This window comes from Lipophrys pholis, assembly GCF_963383615.2.
Source record: "Lipophrys pholis genome assembly, chromosome: 4".
In the NCBI taxonomy this organism is placed as follows: domain Eukaryota; kingdom Metazoa; phylum Chordata; class Actinopteri; order Blenniiformes; family Blenniidae; genus Lipophrys; species Lipophrys pholis.
Window position 1 is genome coordinate 30,268,024 of NC_137637.1, and position 21,630 is coordinate 30,289,653.

At 39.8% G+C, this 21,630-nt stretch overlaps 1 protein-coding gene across 3 annotated transcripts in view; it reads right to left on the reverse strand.

The window, feature by feature from the left end:
* Window positions 1-21,630, reverse strand: part of arhgef10la (Rho guanine nucleotide exchange factor (GEF) 10-like a) — a 129,671-nt gene that overhangs the window by 36,887 nt on the left and 71,154 nt on the right. For all 3 annotated transcript variants that reach the window (XM_080461407.1, XM_080461405.1, XM_080461406.1), the window contains one exon: window positions 15,337-15,458. In XM_080461407.1, the coding sequence (XP_080317533.1) occupies window positions 15,337-15,458 (122 nt within the window). The remainder of the gene's footprint in view (window positions 1-15,336; window positions 15,459-21,630) is intronic.

The following is a 21,630-nucleotide window of genomic DNA, read 5'->3' on the forward strand; positions in this document are numbered from 1 at the left end:
AGGGCCGACGCTGCTTCGCCGTTACGGAGTCCAGATTCAACAAAGAAAAGATTGACCTCCGCACGCTTGTGGTACACTCGCCAACATGTTGGAAACTGTCACAACTCCCCCAGAGTTGTTCTTCCTGAACGGCGAAGTCTGACTCCTGCCCTGACCTCACAGAGCTGCGCCTCTTTGATCGGGAATGTTAAGCAGTCTGAAACGGTGTGCTGTCACTGCCCCCTGCATTTGTGACAGTGACGGGTTCGGTGTGACTGCTCCTGGGTTTTTGCTGAGCCGAGCCGCGAGCGACCGGAAGGGCCAAAAGCGTATCGGCGGCAACGACAGGTCTGCTGTGATCCAGCGTCACGCGGAGAAATTAGATTGACGCTTCCTCCTGCTTTTCTTATGTTCTGCATGCTAAACGCTCCTTTGCCCCTCTTTTGAACTGAGAGGAGAAGCAGCAGCGGTTTTGTTTTTAAGGAGGAGAGAACTTTGCCACAAGAGGAGGGGTGTCAAACTTAAGGCCCGCGGGACAAAACTGGCCTGCGAACGCCTCCAATGTGGCCGCTAAACCACGTCTTGTTTTTCTTAAACAAATTTTGGATGAGCAGCGAACACAACACCGAGACTTGATATTGGTGATGCTGCCATGAAGGCTATGGGACGACCACTAACCTTAAAGCCATCCTGTTTGTAAAGAGAGTTTTTAAAAATCCAACAGCTAAAGGAGAAGTTATTTGGATATTTCACTTTATTTTACACTGGAATGAATCATTAAAATCTGCTTTATGTTGAGATTGTAGCACTTTTTGGGAGTAATTGTTTGGTTAAGCAGAAATACAGTATAGGCATTTTCATCATGTATACTCTGTGCTGCAGCAAAGAAAAACGTTAAAGTTTAAATATCAAGGTTATTATGGCACTATTTTACCTGGCCGGCCCACTCGAGTTGAAACTGGGCTGTATATCTCCCCTGGTCTAAATGAATGTAGTTTTCTCCAACAACGTCCAATAACTCAGGAGACATCTTATTCTGTACAAATCCTAGCAGTTTCACATGAAATATGAATTTATTAAGAAGGAAAGTATTAATTCCTGCTTAAGAGTATAGATGCCTTACAACTAAACCAACTGTAAAAGAGCCCTAAATTAAATAAGCTATGTTATCACATTTAGCTTTAGCAATTATGAGAACTGTCAAATTCATTTCTTAATATCAATTTTTAAGTTTCCATTAAATTGAATCCAAATAATAAAGGTTGAACCAGAGTCTAAAATGTTAAATGAATAATATAAACTCCCACAGTCAATTCTCAATGTCCTGTATTAATATTAAATGTTACATCAAAAAGGGTCAATTTGATTTGAAGCCATTACCTTAAATAAAACCCTGCGGTGTACAGCAAAGACACATTTTCCAGCGCCAAGCAGCAGCTGTGCCCCAAACACCGTCTGTGGTTGTACCAGATCGGTGGTGGTAGCTCACACAGCCGTGGCACGCTAAAATCACATTTGTGGATCTCTAATAAAGGTGAAGCACCCAAACAAAATAATCCTTCTGAGTGACATTTTACTTTTAATTCAAATGTTAGACTTGGATTAAATTACATCTGAATGGCATGGGTGATTGATGATGCTGAATAATTGGTTAAGAGGCAAACTTGCATCACTAAAATGTAGTCTTCACTTCTGCCATAAATATATAAATATAAACATATATATACATATATATGAAAGTAGTCCCTTAGACACCAGTACAAGTAAACTTTCTAAAGCTTTCTAATCAGTGTGCCTCAGGAAAAACAACCTTCTTGAACTTAATGTTAGATAGTACCTCATAAAAAAGTGGATTAACTATTAAATTTACTTTTTATACTCTTGTAACATAGCTAGCTTGTTTTTATTATATAATTCCTGTTAAATTCTGATAAATGGAGAAGATACAAGATAAAAACTGCAATGCCTTATTATTATTATTATTTTTTTTTTGGCAGCAGAAGTAATGCAGCAGCATCAGCTACAGCTTTCACCCCGCTGACATATTTACTGTCCATCAAACTCATAATAAAAGTTTCCCACAGCTGATTCGATCCTCAGATTGCTCATTATGTTCATTCAAAACTAGGTTCGCTAGAAAATACACAGAAGCGAAAGGCTGAGCCAACATTTACATATACAAATCGATTCTCAATCAGATGGGCAGCACACACCCACATTATCATATGAATTGTATGAGGTATCCACCGATCAGCAAAGATCATATATGCTAAAGGCAATCATCCTTCAACATCCATATATTCAACAAAAAACATCATCTATAATTGGGTTTTGCCAGAAAGGCATCATTTGATCGACAAATATGAATGTGGAGCTCTTCTAGTCGACCGTCATTTAATATGATAGATATTATATGTGCTGGGGAAGTGCCTTAAAAGTTACTGAACCAAAGTTATTAGAATAAAAAGCAAAAGACAAAATCCTCACGTAGTTTTTTTTTTTTAAGGTTTAAATAAAACATCTAAGAGGGGAAAAAAAGAAAAGTGTAACAATCCACTATACCTGGTGACTTTCGGGACATATATTGTTTTTACATTTGCTCCAGGTTCATCAGTCCTGCTTGGAAGTACTGCAACGCTCCCCAGGGGAGGACAAAGATTGAGTAGATAAATGAACTTTACGTACAGCACGTTTTAACTGCTTTATGCATTCACACTGCTGGTCACAATCACCCATTTACACACACGGTCAAACACCAACGGCGTTGGTTGCCATGCAGCGTGCTCGCCCACCACTGGGAGAAGCTTTCATCAAGGACACTTTGATGCCTGGGCAGGTGGAGTCAGGGATCGAACCGTCCATCACTGGAATGAGGGGGACTGACCTCACAGCCACTGTTGGTGTTTGGAACCAATGCTACACAGTATTAGGGAGCAGAGATAGGGAGGAGTGTGCGACTTTCTCCAAAGTGGCAAAAAAATAATTAGAAATGCACTTGCAGCTCGGAAATTTAAGAAATTCCAAGACGCTGACAAATTGCATGTTTTGGCGGCTCACGGGCTATGAATGTTTTCTCTGTGTCACAAACACCTGAAAACAGAATGCATTTGTATTCAAATAATTCCCTGCTGTTATAAATCAGTAATTCCAATGCCTACGGCCTTACCAAAACAAATAACAGCTGAATTTTCAACATATTAACAATACTTCAATCCCTCAGTCATTCGGTAGTTTCTGACAAAGTATTTATGAAACCATGTCACATTTGCCGTCTCCAATGATTTTTTTTATTTTTTCCCCCTCAGATGAAAGGCTGCAAGACTAATTTCCAGATGGGACATTAACCAAGGACAAGGAGGCGTTTCCCAAAGGCTTTGAGCCCCGGTCACATACTGGTGTTTGCTGCAGGGTGCTTAAAATTTCCTGCCATTGGATTTTATCCAGCGCCTAATTAACATTTATCCATGATGAAAGCACCTATCTTCACAGTGCACACAAATGAGTTTCCTCATTTTTTTTTTTTTTCCTCCCCCTCCACTTTACAACACGACAGTTGCTGATGATAATAAATGTAACCGCCTATTGGGCTAATTAATGGTTCTTTATTCAACAAAATTTAAATAACTACCTCAATACTCAGCCCAATGCCTCTTCCTCTTGTCTTTTTTTTTTTTGTTTGTTTTTAATAGTTGCCAACTGTGTGAAAAAGATTAACTCTTTATAAGGGACTCAATTAAATACTTGAAAATAGAACGTTTTCCTTCCACACTGTTGTTACAGAATTTCCAAGACATGAATGCTCACAAATACTAGAACTGTCGCAAGTTTTAGAGCTCTGATGAGGTCACTTCTCTAATAAAGGGTTAAAGTGCAATGAGTGGCACAGAAACAGTTGAAAATTTTTAACATAAAGACATTAACCATCAAACATCTCCAAATACATGTTTCATGGTCACTGCTTTCGAAGCGGATACCGCATATATATTTTATATTTTAGAAGGCTTTTATAAATTAGATATATGATATGTTGTCATGTACGTGCACAGTGAACGTGTTCAAATGAAGCTCAAGAATGTTTTGTGCACCTTTAGTGTACGGCTTCATCTTTTTCTGTGTGTGTTTCTTTTGAGTCGACTCCAATTGTTTTCTTACCATAGACTAATGGGAATTGCTGTCATTCAGACTCAAAACCTTTCAGAATTACAAAATAACACAACTTTTTGACTAAGTGTCTTATTTTCACTATTTCTTCATACCAAAGTGCCTCTGTGATCTTGTTGTAACACCTGCAGCAAGTATGTCTTGTAATTTTCAAACATCTCAAAACAGTTAAGAAGCTTCGCTGCGAGAAAGAGCCACAGATTAAAAAAATGGCTGTAGACCTTGACAAGTGAAAGACAAGATCTTTTCACTATTATCAAAAAAAAAAAAGAAATCTATAGTCCTCATTGTTGGAAAGTTCGTCAAGACTGACTTTGATAAGACAAATAATTAATGGTATCCGCGAAGCGCGCAGGGATTATTCTCTATTCGGCTGAGTTTGAATTCTCTTACATTTTCTCTGGGTACTGAGGTTTCTTCGGCAGTTCAAACACAAGCTTCTGAAGGTCATATGGTGACTCTAGATTTCTCGTAGGTGTGATTGCGAGTGCGTGAGATCGTGTCCCCGCCTTATGGATGCATGTATTTGATTTCAGTCAAACACAGTTTAATCCATATAAAAAATAAAACCAGGCACAGGACACTCAAGGATCAAAGTTAAAAATAAGAGTTGTTGCAGAAATGTGCTGCAATAGTTCTGTGAGCTTCATTTTTTTTTTTTAAAAGTCTGTTTATCGCAGAAATTCTCAAGGACAGTACTTGTGAGGCATTTCTTTGGTGAAGACAAATGCTTCTGATTCAAACTGACATATTTAACAATGAACAAAAATATGTCAACGCAAGTCACTATAGAATCTACGTTACTGAAAAATATAGAATATTTAATCTGACAAAACATACGAATAATGAGAAATGAGTTAAATGCACTGCAATGCGACTGGATTAATGTGGTGGTATTTTCCCTTTCTCAGCAGCGTTTGCTGGATACCAGTTAACATCCTCTGCGCGGCGCCTCTAAAGCCTGTAACGTCCGGTGTTTAGTCTGCTTGGAGGTCTTTAGTCCGTGCTGTGTTCATACATCAATTAACTTCACCAGAGTTCATCTGGAAGAGGACCAAAAACGGCCTCGATTGCTTATTTGGTGCACACAGCCATACACGAGGCACACTGACAAGAGCAGTTTACGCCAGGATTTCTTTCAATCTCAATAAATGCGACGGGTGTGAAAACACCCTTTAACACACAGGCCTTCATTCCCTGCATGTCATCCTGAATCTGAAACCTTCGTCCCGTGGCTATCAGTCCTGATGTGCGGTGGTCCGCCAAGCCGCTCCAGTAAAGACGCTTTCACAGCTTCAGCTCAGTTGTTGTTGGACCGCTACAGAAACATTACCATCCTCCTCTCTCCACCACCGCGCTATAAAGAACCAATTTCCACCTGTTCAGCTTATGATTTTCATCAACTTGGAAGTTGAGATGCAGCACAAAATGTTCCGGCTCAGTCCTCAAAGAGACTCTCGCGCACATTATCTTTGAACCACAATAATTCTCCAGCTCAAATTCCCCATAAGCATCATTTTTCAACTTTAATCTTTTTTTGGTCCTTTTTGTTTTGTTTTGTTTTTTATCTCAGAAACTGCTGTTAAGTTTTAATGTCGGGAAATTACAGTTTTGCAACTCACAGAAAGTTGACTGGGAGAATATAGTCTGCATTGGTAAATATTGGTTTTCAGAAAGGCATAGAACATTTTCCAGCTCCTCTATGGAAATCCGAGGGCTTTGTGAGGCTACAGCACAGATAATGACATCGAGGACATCACTTTCAAAAAGATGGGCCACTCCAAACAAAGATTAAGATGCTATAAGAGCTAGATGAGTGATAATTTCCTCTCTATATGTGAATATATAAAAAAATAAAATGGATGCTCATCCATCCATCTGTTCCTTCATCATCCCTTTGAACCATACGTTTATCCAAGTTAGTGGAGCAGAGAGCTGCTGCTGATCTCGGCATACTCGGGGTGAAAAGGCAGAAACAGTCCACCAGTCCACCAATTAACCTATCACGTGTCTGGACTGTCGGGAGAATACAGAAATGAACCAACTCTTCTTGCTGTGAGAGAGAGTGGTTAAATAGTGGTTCAAATAATGGTTTTAAAGATTATATCCTCTTATTTTATAAAACCTTGCATGTTTTGCCCTATATCAAAGCTGTACAGGTTTATATAATTTTAAGATGTATAGATAACAGGGATATTTATTTATATGTAATGTCACAACATATTATTATCATTATTATTATAGTTGCTCATATCAGTACGTTATTCTGTTTGTTTCAATAACAAATCACTTTTCCTCACAAGAAACACACAAAACCAAGGAACAAAGTAACAGATGCACATTATCACAGATTCATTATTTCTGTGATGTCAAAAACCTTAAGTAACTTTAAGAAAATATCCCATTTTCAAATATTTTTCAAAATCCTTCTTAGTTGGGCTTCCCAATTTTGCCCATTATCATGAGACTGATTCACATCAATCTTATCATTCTACCCCGTTATTCATGTAAACTGGATTTTTTTTTAATCTCTCCATCTCTAACAATTACAGTCAGAACAAAATGTACGTGCTCCACAGAAAATGGCAGGAACTGTCCGATCCGTCTTGACATGCTATTGCAGTAGCCACTTTAATCACCACAAAAACTTTACCATGACCGATTTTTACTTCTTGTAAGAAGTGACTGACCGGGGAGTACAATCTGAGCACTTGATGTAGAAGGAGGATAATATGCAGGATCTCTTAAGTTTTGTACTTTACAATCAACTCCCTGTAATCAGTTCAAATCCAGCCGCCTTGAAAACATCAGCACGATGTTCGATGAGCTTCCACCTCAAGGCTTCAGGATCTAAAAATGCAAACCATCGCAATGCATAAACAGCACCATGCAGAACTCATGTTGTGACATGAACGCTCATTGCTTTGCGATTTTTACATCAGAAGAAAGTGCAAGACGTACATGTAAGGTCTAAAATTAAGAGGCAGGCATTCTCTTGGGTGGCATGTCTGAGCATCGTTTGAGGAAAAGATAATGAGAAAAAAGCAGCCACACAGAGCACTGCATACTCAGCATTACTGGTCATCATTATCATTATTCATTTGACCCTGATAGTCATGGAAAATCCTGTGCTCTGCAGATGATCTTAAATCTCCAATAAGCCATGAGGCAGGAAAAAGAAAAAAAAAGAAAAAGAAAATCTTGATGAGGATCAGGTCTGAGAAAAAACGACGTGCTTTCTCAAAACAGTTTCCAGCACTTATGTATCCCGCTGTTTGTGTTTTTCTGTTTGCCAGAAGGATATTACTGCAGAGTTAGAAAGGGAACTGCTGTGCTCGGGTGGATACATGGTTAGAACAAGGTTTTAATCCATATTGTGGCATCTATTCTCAACAAATCAGAGATGTGGCCAATATCTGCTCCTCTAAAAGGCGGCGAACAACCTTCAAGAAAAACAGAAGAAGAGGCATTGTGTAAGATGTCCACTTGATGACTTTACCTTAAAAAATATATAATAAAAACACAGTCTAGAGGGGGAAGAGGAAATAAATCATCAAAAAGGCATTGCTTCAGAGAAAGGCCACCTTCTCACACTGTCCTTCTCCTTTTTAATCCATATTTCATAACACGGCATCTCATCTGCGGTGTGCTACACACCACACACACACACACACACACACACACACACACACACACACACACACACACACACACACACACACACACACACACACACACACACACACACACACACACACACACACACACACACACACACACACACACACAGCCTTCACACTGTACCCTTTCATTCATCTTGGCTGTAAGAGCTTCGAGTCATTATGTTTGTAAATCAGTCGTTCCCCAGACAATGCCCTAAATGCACCCATGAACACAGAGTGTTTGCTGCTGCCAGGGATGCCACTCAGCAAGCTCATTTTCTGTACAAGCAGTCATGTTCCTGTGTCATGTTCCAGCGTGTCGCAAAAAACAGCAGCTGGTCCGGTACACAAAGTATAGACCCATTGTGACGCGGTAGCGACACAGATGACCTACAACACAATATAATGGATATTACAGCTAAACTCTAACTCATTCAAAATTTTAAAAAAAAAGAAAAGAAAAAGAACAATGCCAACATAAGTAAAAAATAAACAATAATGATGATCTGTGCGATCTATGTAAACTAGGAGAGTGCATTAGGGATGAGATGAGAGCAGGCTTTGTCGTTTTCTGAGCTGAGACACAGAAGCTAATCCTCTCAGAAAAAGAGAAAGAAAGCTAACCTCGATGCAAACCCTTTTCCAGTTTGTCATTCCGCACTTCAAAGCATACATGATGAAATCCCCCAAGGTATTATAAGAGCTCTGGCATAGCAGCCATCCTCTACCCTGTCCTAGCCTAATGCCTCATAAATGGAGTCTGGAAACATGTCCCTTTACTATTCCGTAAGTCTTTGTAGCTTTGGATCTTTAAGAACCTTTTTTCGAGCTGCAGAGGAAGAAGTGCTTTCCTACTGGTGGAGATATGAGGCATTTGTGAATCATTATGTGGCCAAGGGATTCCTGTCCCTTTGCCGTAAAATACTGCAAATATAGAATGCACATGTTCGTCTTCAGAAATGGTTAGATCAGGACACGAACCAGGCATTGATCTTCTTCAGGGCTTTGCTGAATAAGCTGTTACACAGAAATACTGTGCACAAGAAAATATATGTGCCCCAGATAGAGACAGGTACGTAATTCAAGTCTTTCAGCTCCCAATGCGCAGGACGCCATCGAATGCCAATTGTTAAACAGCTTGCTGAGCTGTCAGATTATTGAGTTTCATAAATACATCCATTATTGGTCTCCAGGTTTCACACTGATACAGCCTGCCTGACAGATTTGAAAGATACTGTTTTTTGCCACAATGAAGGACTCATACAGTGAATTAAAGAGATGAAAGGTAAAAGTGGACGGTGTCCAGCTTGTTTTAGACAGAAGCAGCAGATCATTTTTTGGGGGAAAAGAACAATAATCAGTCATCACTTTTGGCATCAATATGTGAAAATTTATACTGAATGTAGCTACAAAAGCATTTTAGGGATTGGCGATGTCAGTGAATTAACGGTTGATTTAAAATGTAAAAACAACAAAATGACCATGCCACTGATTTAGTTTTAGTAGTTTTCCAAAACTACTGAATTCATAAAATATACAGGAATAAATAGAGCGGTTCCAAGAATAATGTAATGAAATATAGCTTAGCTGTGATTGTTATTTTATAAGTCTGTTCCTTAAGGGCACGTTCACATTCCCCTATTTGATGCGGACCAGCGTTCTCTTCAGGGACTTTCTGGGAAAGTCTGTTTCGTTTGGGGAAATGTGACTGCACCCCGAACTCGGTTCTGGATTTTTCAAGGGGAATCTGGACCCCTTCAAAACATCAGTTTCGGTCCGCTTTCAAACAGACTTTTCAGCTGGCGGGGTGAGGGTTGAGGGGACGTAACGTAGAGTGCAATGCATGTTGGGTACGTGAATCATACAAAGACACGGAAAAGAAGCGGGAGCCCTGTAACATTTTTTGTCTCCTGGAAAATGGCTCGTGCACAGACGTGGAATAGTGAGGAAGTGCTTCCTTTACAATCGATCTTTCTAGCGGGTGGGGTGAGAGGACGGGGGAGGACGTGACGTGCACAATGCATTCTGGGTAGTAAACAAACAGCTAACCCCGCGAATCAGAAGAAGCAGACGCAGAAAGACAAAGATGGAAAATATCTTGCGGGCAGATGTGGAGTAGTGAGGCAGAAGTGAAGAGGAAGAAGTAGTGAAAAGGGCACTTATTGATATCTGGTCTGAAGACTATATATTGCGGTTGTTTGTGGCTACCCATTAGCCACGAGTTAACTAGCCTAGCCACCACGGACTAAAGCAGTGGGACTTCAGGTTTCGGTCCGGACCAATCAGTGAGCCGTGTTTCTTCTTTACTTCCTCTCTGGTCAGTGTTTGTTTCAGGCGACAGCGCCCCCAAACTAGCAGCTGTTGTAATTGCATGACATTTTATAGATGGTTTGGTCCGGTCTCAAAACTGAATGTGAACACCACCTGAACCAAATGTGTAAATTGCAATTGCAAGGTAACACCACCTATACTTGAATAAGTAGCCAGTAAGTATAACCAGGTATTCATTTTCAAGACCAGATGTCACAATAAACAGTTGTGTGGAGGTCATGGAGACATGGCCTCAACATCCTGCAAGCCTGAAGTGGAAAAAGCTTTACAGAAGATAGGTGGACGGTTGCATCCAACTCAATATACTGACAATGTATAAATGAACATTGTGAAATTCGGCCAACTGTTTAATTCTGTTTATCTTTCATAATTAAGAGCGTCAATCCTGTTAAAACCGACATCCAGCACCTACATACTACCACGGCAGAAACTGCCATTAATTGTTCCATTTAACAGCCAATTCTCCAGAATAGAAGTGTGGTTCAGCTCTTACCCTTTCTGCTATAGTGTCTCATATTAATCCCTTAACCCAACCACCTCACACCCTCCCTTTGGGCCAACTGCCAAACCTGCTCCGTTTCATCTTTCAAAATGGCAGAGAGGGCAGTGAAACAGAGCGTGCACTGACTCTTTAAACAACAAGGACCATCAGAATGTGGTTTGTCTATTAACCGCGATAGAGCCCGAGTGTGTGTGTGTGTGTGCATGTGTTAGAGAGATGGAGAGAGAGTAACATAGAGAATGAAAGAGATAAATTGAGGGAAGTGTGTCCGCCCCCGCTGTTCTCACTCAGTAGACTTGAGATAAGGTTTATCTCCGGCACCTAACGAGTTCACCCAGTAGCCCACTTCAGCTCCCACTGAGTGGACCAGGGTGCGAAGAGCAGTGCACAGCCAGCAGTGGCTTGAACTCCCTTAGGTGACCTCTGCGTGTTGTTCATGCTATGCTGCCTTAGAACTTTATTTTTGTAGGAAATGGCTTCGGCCCCTTCGGCCACATCTCCTTTAATCTGGGATTTCTTTTTTTTTTTTTTTTTTCTTGCTTTCTTTTCTTCATCCCTTCTACTCACTGTAACTCAGAGTGCCAAGAGAAGCTGCAAGAGCTGGAGAAAGAGCTGCAGAGCTTTGGCACAGAGAGGCGTATGTGTCCTAAAGGCAGTGGCTGAGGCAAAGATGGAGACACAGAGAGGGAGTAGGGGGCTGCTGCTGAGTTAAGCCCCTAATCACAGTCTGCTCTGCATGAAGGACTTAAAGTCACTCCATTTAATGCTACCTTCTCTTTCATCAAAAAAAAAAAAGAAGGAAAAGAAATACTCCCGCCTACCTCTTCAGTTTTCCAATACTTTGGTTCTTACCACGTTCCTATTTGCAAGATGCGGAACAGTGCAAAGCTGCAGGAGAGCTGCAAAAAAGTTAAACCTCACATGTATGTTATATATGAGTGTCTATATATACATATAGAGTCCAACAAATGTGACTCTACATGTGGAGATTGAGAAGTTTACCCCTTTAGAAATGCTATAGGGAACTTCAGTAAGTAAAGAACATCAGTAAATGCAACTTCTATCAAATCTATTGCATTTATAAAAGTTGCATTTACTGATGCAACTTACATAAAATCTGTTGGAAAGTATTAAATTTGTAATGTTACAATGAGAAGTGTTGTGCAGTGCCGGACAGGAAAACTCTAAACAACTCTTGATGTCAACCACAACTGTTTGGAATCCATTTGAATTAAGGAAAAAAAAAACCCTCACTAATCATATGTCTTTCATTGATATATCATTGTTAGTTTTAAAGAAACAAGAAGAAATAGCCACTTGTCTGATTTTTCCTTGTTCTTATCAAGGTGAAAGCATGCTCATTCTTACAGCTCACAGAAAGCACTGTCAAATGAATCCATTTCATGGTAAACCTCATTTGTGACTGACAGAGCTGCCTTGCCCGCCACTGCTGTGCTCAGGTGCTTCGTTTGTTTGTGCAAAAGAAGGGAATATGAGGGGATCCCTGAGAGACTGCAGGGTCCCTCTGGCTCAAAATATATTAATTGACTTGGCTCGGCTGCCAGTCAGGTGTTACACATTTTTGCAGAATGCTCTGGAAGGTTGTCAAGATCTTTTGGGAAATTCCCCTCACACTGTTGTCAGAGTTGCACTCCCTGCACTCCCAGCTGCTCTTTGAGCTCACCTTCCTCTGGTCCTCATGCCAGGCAGACTATGGGTTGGTGTATGGGTCTTAATCTAATCCTGGAACATTGATTTATACTTGGGTGTCCCACACCCATTAAGATAATTGCATGATCACTTTATAACATCCTCCCTTGGTGGCCATGGTAATTTGCCCTCCCCACCACCGCCCAATTTGTTCAGTCGGACCCATAACCACATTATGGATATGGAAGGTGTGGTTGAAAATATCATCTTTCACCTCTTCCAAATGGATTTCATAGCATTTCCACCGGCATTCTAAAACCCCTTAAGCCTATCACTCACCTGTACTGACCATTTGATCTATTGGAGGCTTCTAGATCTTAACAGCTTGTATTGATCCAAGTTCTTCAGCCAGCAACCTGAAGGTATGCTCCTGTGTCACCTTGTAATTCCAACAGTCTATGTATCTTCGAGTGAGATCATCACTAAGACAGTGTATTTCCATCCGTTCGGTCAAGGCAAGTGGGCTTTGATTGCATTCAATTGAAAATGGCTGTGCAAAATGTCACTATGATCCCTTCTGACAAAAACCTTTTTATTTTAAAAGAAAAGAAAGATTATGTCACTGCTGTGGACTAATAGGTGCTTTGGGGGAGAAGGTAGTGTCGTTAAAAGTCGAACTGCTTTGACAGATTGATCCAAAGGGAGGAACTCTGCCTCCTGAATATAAACATGGGCAGTTTAGAAACAATGAACACCTCAAAATATGTGCACCTTCGGTACAAATAAGTAAGCAGTGATCTAAAAATTTAAAATTAAATGGTAAGATCACCCATCCAAAAATGCTTGTTGTTCAGCTGTCGTCAGCAACGCTAAAGTGTTGCACTTCAAACTCAGATGGCAGGACGGTACAAACCTTAATTCTTTAATTCCATAGTTAGTGCCTCAGCACTAAGACACTCTTTCATGTCAAGCCATTCTAGCTTATTTTCTTTAACTTATTTGCATTCAAAATATTTCATTTGGTTTTTCATTTCATCCGTTAATTGGGGTCACACTGCAGAGCTGTCATCTATAGCTACGGCCAGCCACCATTAGTAAATGCCACATTTTGTAGCAGGAGATGTTAAATTCCTCCGTGGTCAGATAATTTGGCATACCAAATGCACAGATAGCGACCTCGTTAAATCTCTTACAAATATATGACAAATTAATGAGCAGGGTTGCTTTTTTCCCCCCCACTGTACCAAAAGCAGTTTTACTTTTTCTTTTCAATATCTGCATATGTTTGCATTTGCAAACTAACATTTCTGTCTAATTCATTCCCTTGGTTTGTAAAGGAAAAGCGCTGTTGTTTCACAATATGAGCTGTATATACTCGAACTGCTTAAGACAAATCCATATAATCCACTCTAACAAATAGTCGACACAGTGTAAGTACATTTTACTACACTGAAGGCTTGAAACCCAGCGTAACTTGAACAGTCTGAACACAGCTCGAACACTGAAACCATCGCTTTTGTTCCTTTACGTTAAGTCTATATTCATGCTGTGAGTGATTCAAGAGAAACTCTAAATGTATGAGAAGGTATCCATATTTCCAATGTCTCCAAAAGTCTGCAGATGACACTGACAAGTAACTTTAAAACCTTCAATGCATGGTAATCTTTGGCTGCACAGGTGTTAACCATCGGGAAGCTGACAGCATTGACAGTAATACCTGTGAAAACCTAACTTCGTGAAAACATTTCTGGAAAAAAAATAAATAAAAAAATCACATGTTTTTAGTCGTTGTGAACTCCGTGAAAGCAGGTTGTACCACATTTAAATAAAGACGGTAACACTGAAAATGCACATTTCTGTGGTGTCGTGCTGTTTGTGGTGTCGTAGTTAGCTCTCTCGCTTCACAGCGAAAATAGCCCTGGTTCAATTTTGGACTTTTCCTGTGGAGTTGGCATGTTTCTTAGTGTGTACGTTGGCAATCTCTACATATCAGATGGTGATCGGTCATTTGGCCTTTCCGGTTTACCAATATGTGTGAGAGTGATTATCCGCGTCGTTGTGTTAGCCATATGAGGTCAAGGCCACCGGGCATCAGATCCATCTCCCCGGTGACTCTAAGTTTAATAAAGAAAATACAAAAGATGTATAAATGATGGATGAAAAAAGGCTGTGCATTGCCTGTGCATTGCTCCTGTTTCAGGTCACAAACCATGTAAAGTGGATCAGTTGTTACCATTAGAGTGCTTTTTTGTTTCATGCAAAGAAGTTTTGGTAAGCAGTGACACAAAGGGACATGACTACTTTTGTCCATCCGTCTATCTTCTATATGGCTTTTTCCAAGTCAGGGTCATGGGGCGCTGGAGCCGATCCCAGATGACTGTTGGGCGACGGCAGGAGGGTTCAAGCAGGAGAGGCCAGCAGGCCATCACAGGCAAAACACAGAGAGACAATCACACGAACGCTCATTCACACCGAAGTTAGTTATTTCAGAGATAAATTAACCTGCAATGACGGTTTTAGACTATAGAAAGAAACATGGAAATAACGATACTCGCATAGGGAGATCAAGTAAACTCCATACTGATATTCAGTGGGTATTACTGCTGAGGCAACAGTGCTAAACACTACACTTTTTACATTTATTTGACATTTTAGATTGTTATGCCTACATTGCATAATTTCAATCATTTATACATTATTGCAGTTTACCATTTTTTCCACCGTCACATGTAAATTAATTTCCACACTTGACTGTGTGTAGGGGCACCTTGTGGCTATTTGAACGCTGTATTATTGATTTAAAAGTATTGCCAAATTGATCTCTCAAGCAGGTGTAATTAATCTTGTGACATGGTATTTTTATTTGATCATACAAATCAATATGGTTTCAAAATGTTGAGTTATAGTCAAGCTGGGGTAAGATTTTTTATATTTTTCTGTAATTAGTACGACATAAACCATGCTGAATTTAACTGAAACAGTTGATGCTTCTGCCGAATGCTTTTTTCCACACCCCGTGCTGTCATCTTCAGGAACCGTAATGGGATTTACCTTTCTTTCTGGGGTCTTCATAGCAAAAACAGGCATGTGGCAAGCGAGGAGAGGATACCAAAATGGGGCAACAGTTTTCCCTTCATCTTCTCCACACAGCCAGCCGGGTGAATTCTCTTCTCCTGAAAACAGAAAACAAAAAAAGCCTTTTTAGTCACTTCTCAATTCACTCGTACCAACTTTATGTTTACCTCCCTGACTTGGGTTTATTTATTGTGAGCCTGCATCTCACCCTCTGCCTGTCAGGCTCTGTCAAACCAAGCAACATAATCAGAGGGAAATTTCACAACCTGAGGTATGTAATATAAATGGCGTTATTAGCATGTGAATGTTATAATCAGCCAGAGGCTTACTCCCTGTTGTAAGAAGCAAGGCCGGGTGCTGCCATCGCAGGGCCTCAGCAGTGATTAAACCTGCACTTAATCAACAATGAGAGTCTGTCCCAGCAGGAAAAAAAATGCAACTGCTGGATTTGAGTTACAATAATGGATTTGCCTGGTGTGTATATTCCGGCTCTCGCTCGCAGCGGCTGAGCCTTACAACAGGTGCACCCTGACAAGTCACCAGCCAGAATCTGCCACGGTAGGCCCATTATGTGATTGTGTAATCATCAATTTCAATTTAAAGAAACTAAATTGTGCATGAAATTTAACAGCCTGCTAAAACTTTCACCTCGGTCTGTCTGCATTTGATACCTTGGAATAAACTGTGTTTTACTGGTTGTTTAGCTCCAAGGCATGAGGCACTACACCCCCCCTTTTTTTTTTGTCCAAGTTTCAGAAGTTGATTGTGTTCCTTGATCAGAGTAAGGACTTCTCACTTTCGCAGTGTTTAATAGATAATGAATTTACCCAGGAGCCAGGAAAACATGTAGAACGAAAATAGCATACCAGTTTTAAGCGGTAGAGCAGAAAATAAAATCAATTACTGTACATTAAAAGACGTGTGACTTTTGTTTGAGAATCAGCAATGCAAATGTTCCCCGCATTTGCAATAACCACGCACAGAGACTGTCTGTAAAACTGAATAAAGAACAAATCATGTTTACACATTGCGAAGCTGCAAAAAATGATGGCGGACATGAGCAACATTAAATAACTGTGTCTTCTCATCTCATCCAATGTCCAGACTTTGTTTGTTTGTTCATAAAAAAAAAAAAAAACTTAAAAAAAACTTGAAGGCCCCAATTGGCAGCAATTACAACTTCCAATCTTCTTGGGTGATTCTCAACAGGCTTTGCGAGCCTGGATTTGGAGGTTTATCCAATTCTTTCTGGCAGATCCCAATAAGCTTTGTCAGTTTGGATGGAAAGCATCGGGAAACTGCCATTTCCAGGTCTGCCCACAAATGTTCTGTGGGTTTAAGTCTTTTGCTGCGCATGAGCGGCGGGAGACTTGTCCTGCAGTGACTCTCTCATTGTCATAGGTGTGCGCTTTGAACTGTTTCCCCAATCTTAGGTTATATGCACTGTAGAGTAGGTTTTTTTTTTTTTTTTTTTTTTTTGAGAGCAAGAGAGAGACCTCTCTGCTTCATCCTTTCCTCTGCTCCATCCAGCGTTGCTGCCCCTGGAACACCCACACAGTGCGATTCTTCACCTCCAGCTTTATGTTTCTCTCCTGAGACAGATGATGAGCAGAGGCTGATATAAACAAACTGCATTGATTTCAGCCCACGGAGTTCAGCTTTGGCTTCTGATATTAGAGAAAATTTTGTTTTCATGTTTCATCAAATCCTTCAAACGCTAATTGACGACATCCAGGTAGACTGTAACATTTGCAAAGTCAAAACGCGAATTAGATCACATCTGCACTATAGATGTCCGTACTGAAGGGATGTATTACATATGGCAGAGTGTGTGCTGTCTTCTCCAACAACCGGCTAAGATTGGCTCCAGTGCATCCCTATTCTTCATGGAGTGAAAGATGGATGTCGGTGCATGCATGCTTATATGTATGTATTCTATACTATGAATGGTCTGACTTGCAGCGATTCTTAGAGAGTTGACCTTTTATTAAAATCCTTCAGTTCCTGCAGAGGGCCTCTGAAGGTCTGTTAAATCGACCGTTGGGTCCCTGGTCACCTCCCTGACCAACATTTCCTCAGTTGGCCAAACAAGTCAAATCTGCGGGACGGGGGGTCATGTTGGCTTTTCCATTTAGGAACAATCGAAGGGCCCGGCAGTCGTTGAAAGACCTTCGAAAAGTTGTGGAAATCTTTTGAACCCTTGTCCTGAACAGACCCTACATCTTTTGATCATTTTCAGAACTGCTATGCGGTATAAAACACACGGTAACCATCTAATTATTTCTTCTGTAAATTCAGTAGACACTTTAGCTTCTGACTAATAATATCAATCGTCGTGTTCTGATGAGGGTGAATCTATTCAATAAAATTGGAAAGAAACTAGCTCATGAGATCAAGATGTACTTAAATAAATATTGCAATAAATACAGCGTTGCTGTGGGTTGTATGATAGGTTATACTGATTCAATTTTAGATTGCAAAAATTTCACAATGCATTCTAATCTGGTCATAACTCGTGGCAGTGACCTGTACTGAACGATATGGGAAGAACTGAGATAGTCACACTTCATGTTTTACAGTTACACAGCTCAAACAGTCGTTTGGTGGAGAAAGGGGTATGTCAGCCATAAATGACTGAGTCATTTATATTTACAGCCGTCTAAAGTTGCGGAGTGCTCTTCAATATTAAATATTTTGGGGCGGGCCGGCCTGAGCGCAGACGATCCCTCAGCGAGCCCCCGACAGAATACAGAGAGGTGTGAGGTCACTTATTAAGACTTTAATTGAGAGGAGATTGCTGCAGGTGGGGCATGAAGTCCGGCGCTTCCCTTTACCCTCGAGTAATTATCAACTTTCTTCAGCTAATTATTAGATTAGCATAAATAATGTTCCATTTGGGTATGCCGCGTTTGTCATTGAAATTACATAAAGAGACAGAAAAAAGGAGATTAGAGAAGACTGGGACACACATGGAAGGACAAAGAGTGAAAGTGGTTGCAAAAGAACACAAACTAGCCTTAACCTTCAGTCTTTGTTGTGAAGTAATGAAGACGAATAACTGTGGACAAACGATAAGGAGAGGAATATATTAAATAGGGACGAGCAAGCTGCCAACCTCACGCACGTACACCCACAGACAAATACAAACTGCTGTCCATTCATTTGTTTTCATATTTTCATCACTTATGTTCTCTAAACTGAGGAAAAGACAACAATCAGGAGCCGTTGCCTCGAAGTAAGCCTCCTTTGTCTGAAGAATTACGTCTTCTGTGGGTATCTCACTCTCACAGTCGTTTGTCAAACCAAACAAGGTGAGACTTTGAAAAAGAGTCAGACTAATAATCACCTGGAGGAATAATCCAATAAGAAGTCTAATCAAAAATGCAAAACATTTATCTTTCTTTCAAGTTACTGTTCATGGATGAATGTATAAATAAATCACTTTAATGGTAAAACCCTCATTGTATACTATGATTAACATCGTTAAACTGTTGTGTCTGAAAGAAAACTGTATTATATACGATTGGTGAGTTTTTTTTTTTTTTTTAATATATAGAGTGTATAGAGAAATTATTGCTTTGAAAAGCGTATATTCTACTTGCGTTCCATTATATATCAAGCCTTCTAATAAAGACACAAATACAGGAAAGGAGTGAGCTTTGTCTTCTGACTAACAGTGTCGTCTAATGTACATTAATTGCGTTTAAATTATAGAAATGTGCGAAAGCCACTTGTGAAGTAAAAATGTAAACTTTGAGTTATTCCGATATCATACAACGAACCGGTCATTTTGCATGGAGGTGGTCAATTAGTGGCTGAGAAAAATGGTTTCCTCACATAGAGCAGACTGTAGAAGCAATTCCAAACGATTAAGCTTTTTTTACTGCCATAAAAACCCCACACGCGCAGAATCCTGCACACACACAGTCTATTACATTTTATTTATTTTTTTTACATTTTTACTGCCTGCGGTGTTCATTCATCAGCATCTGTGTCAATACAAAAATTATCTGTATAATTGTTAGTTCACTGTAGAGAAAGCTCAAAAAAAAGAGAACACAAAACCATATACACACATGCCATATGGATCCACATTCGAAGCAATAAACAAATTAATTAGTTGGTTTGAGCTTTACTAAAGCACAAGTGAAAACTAATTAAATCCAAACTCATTTGGACCCCCCCAAAAATTTATGAATCGAATAAAAAACACAACCTACACCACAGACATAATATACTTTATTCAAAGTAAACTATATTTATTTCATCCCAACACAAGAATCAGTGGCTAAACGTTGACCCCAACAAATGTTCACTATATGTGGCACAAGGGGCTTTTTTCACACTTGTATTAAAGAGGGTTTTTTTTTTTTTTTTTAACTTTTAAAATTGATAATAAACTAAAACTACTCCCTCGAGAGGTGTGGGTCAAAGCAATCTCAGCCCCGTTTTATTAAATACTTGCCTCGATGAATTGGCAAAAAGGTTAAGTGCATCAGCTGCATGTATTGTAACTTTGAAAATAGAACAAATCCTACATGAACTCAATTTTTCACTTTACATGAGGAACCAACTTGAAAATGATTAAAATCTAAGTGAAACAGATTGCATCTCTGAAGCCAAGGGAGGAACTCAGAAATGTATTTATTTTTTTACTTGGGCTCACATGTCTGCTGATTTCACTGAACACAGTAAACGTTTGCTTTTGCGCAGTAACTAGTGATATGGATGTAGTTTTTGGTTAAAAATCGGTGTTTTTTCCCCCATCATATGTGCTCTTGAATTTTTGCGAGAAAATGTATAAAGAAGACTTTTTTACTATCTTAAAACACTACATCTTCTACGCCGCCATCGTGTTCCGGGTCGCGGGGCACTGGAGACGAGACCAGCTAAATAAGGTCAAACGGCAAACACAGACAGACAATTGTGGTACGAACAACAAGTAAGCGGATTAAAATCCACAGGACAGGCACACAAGAAAGAAATTTGAAAACATGTTACTCATATGGGCTTTCGAAAAAGAATAAATGAGTTTTGAGATGAAAAGAATTATATCTAGCAAATATATAGAACGAGAGCTCAACAACTCACCAAGATTAAGAGCACTGAGTACTTAACACAATAAAACTCTTTGATGAGGCAGATGAATTAAAACTGCTAGTATGCAATAGTTAAATTAGAATGTGCTTGCTTAGCTAAATAACTGCACTGGCCATATTGTCCGGTTTTGCGGGGGAAACAATATACCTCAACCCCCTCGCTGTAACTCACCACAACAGTAAATGTACAATGTCTGTATGAACAATATCAACCATATAATTAGGCTGTCGAGTTCTCCCCAAAAGGGGACAAACAGTTTCAACCTGGAAAGACAAAGTCCACAGTTTGTTTCACACAAAGGAACAACTGCTATTTCCTATGAAAATCCCATGAAGAAGAACCCATGAAGAAGAACCCATGAAATGGCCGCATAAACAATGACTGCCAAGCACCAAGCATCATGAGAGAAACTCTCGAAATCACTTCAAAATTCACATTTTCACAAGCATGTGTTTACACTAATTGCTAACTACCCAATGTACTCAAAGACAAGATGTTATTATAAGCAATAAAAAGCATCTGCCGACATATACTAGATGTACGCTTCTATACTTAAAGACATATTATGCCCGATTAGAGATCCAGTTGCACTTCTGTATCTATCACATTGAATGTATTTAGTTCTAGGAAATATAAGGTTTGTATTAAAGATAATTGCCATTAGTCTCATCGTGCCGTTTTTACTTGTTATTGCGATTTCCTCTCTAAAGTTGCTAGGATACAGTTTGCTTATTCAAATACAATCTTCATTATAGAAAATTAATGCAGGGATACCAGAGGGCAGGTGAAAGTTCATCTTTATGCTCTATCCCTGCTACTGTACAATATTAATGTACAATAACCTCATTTCTGAGGTTGGTGGTTTGGAATATTAAGTGGTCGGATTTAGCTTCTCCATGACTTTATTCCAGTCATGCTTTTGTTTCAAGTCTTTTGCTGATGAAGATTAATTTGCAGAGCGTGGCGCTCTATCAACCCCGGTGACACAAAGGGCAAAGATATAGACTAATTAAATACACCACTGCAATTGATATTTCCCATGGATCAATGCGAGTGTGGGATCTGTTAATTAAATCCGTGATAATGTTTACTCATCATAAACATTTCCCATGTTTGAGCTCAGTGAGATGTGGAGATAATCTTCGCTGTCTGACAGATTCATTTTAGGGC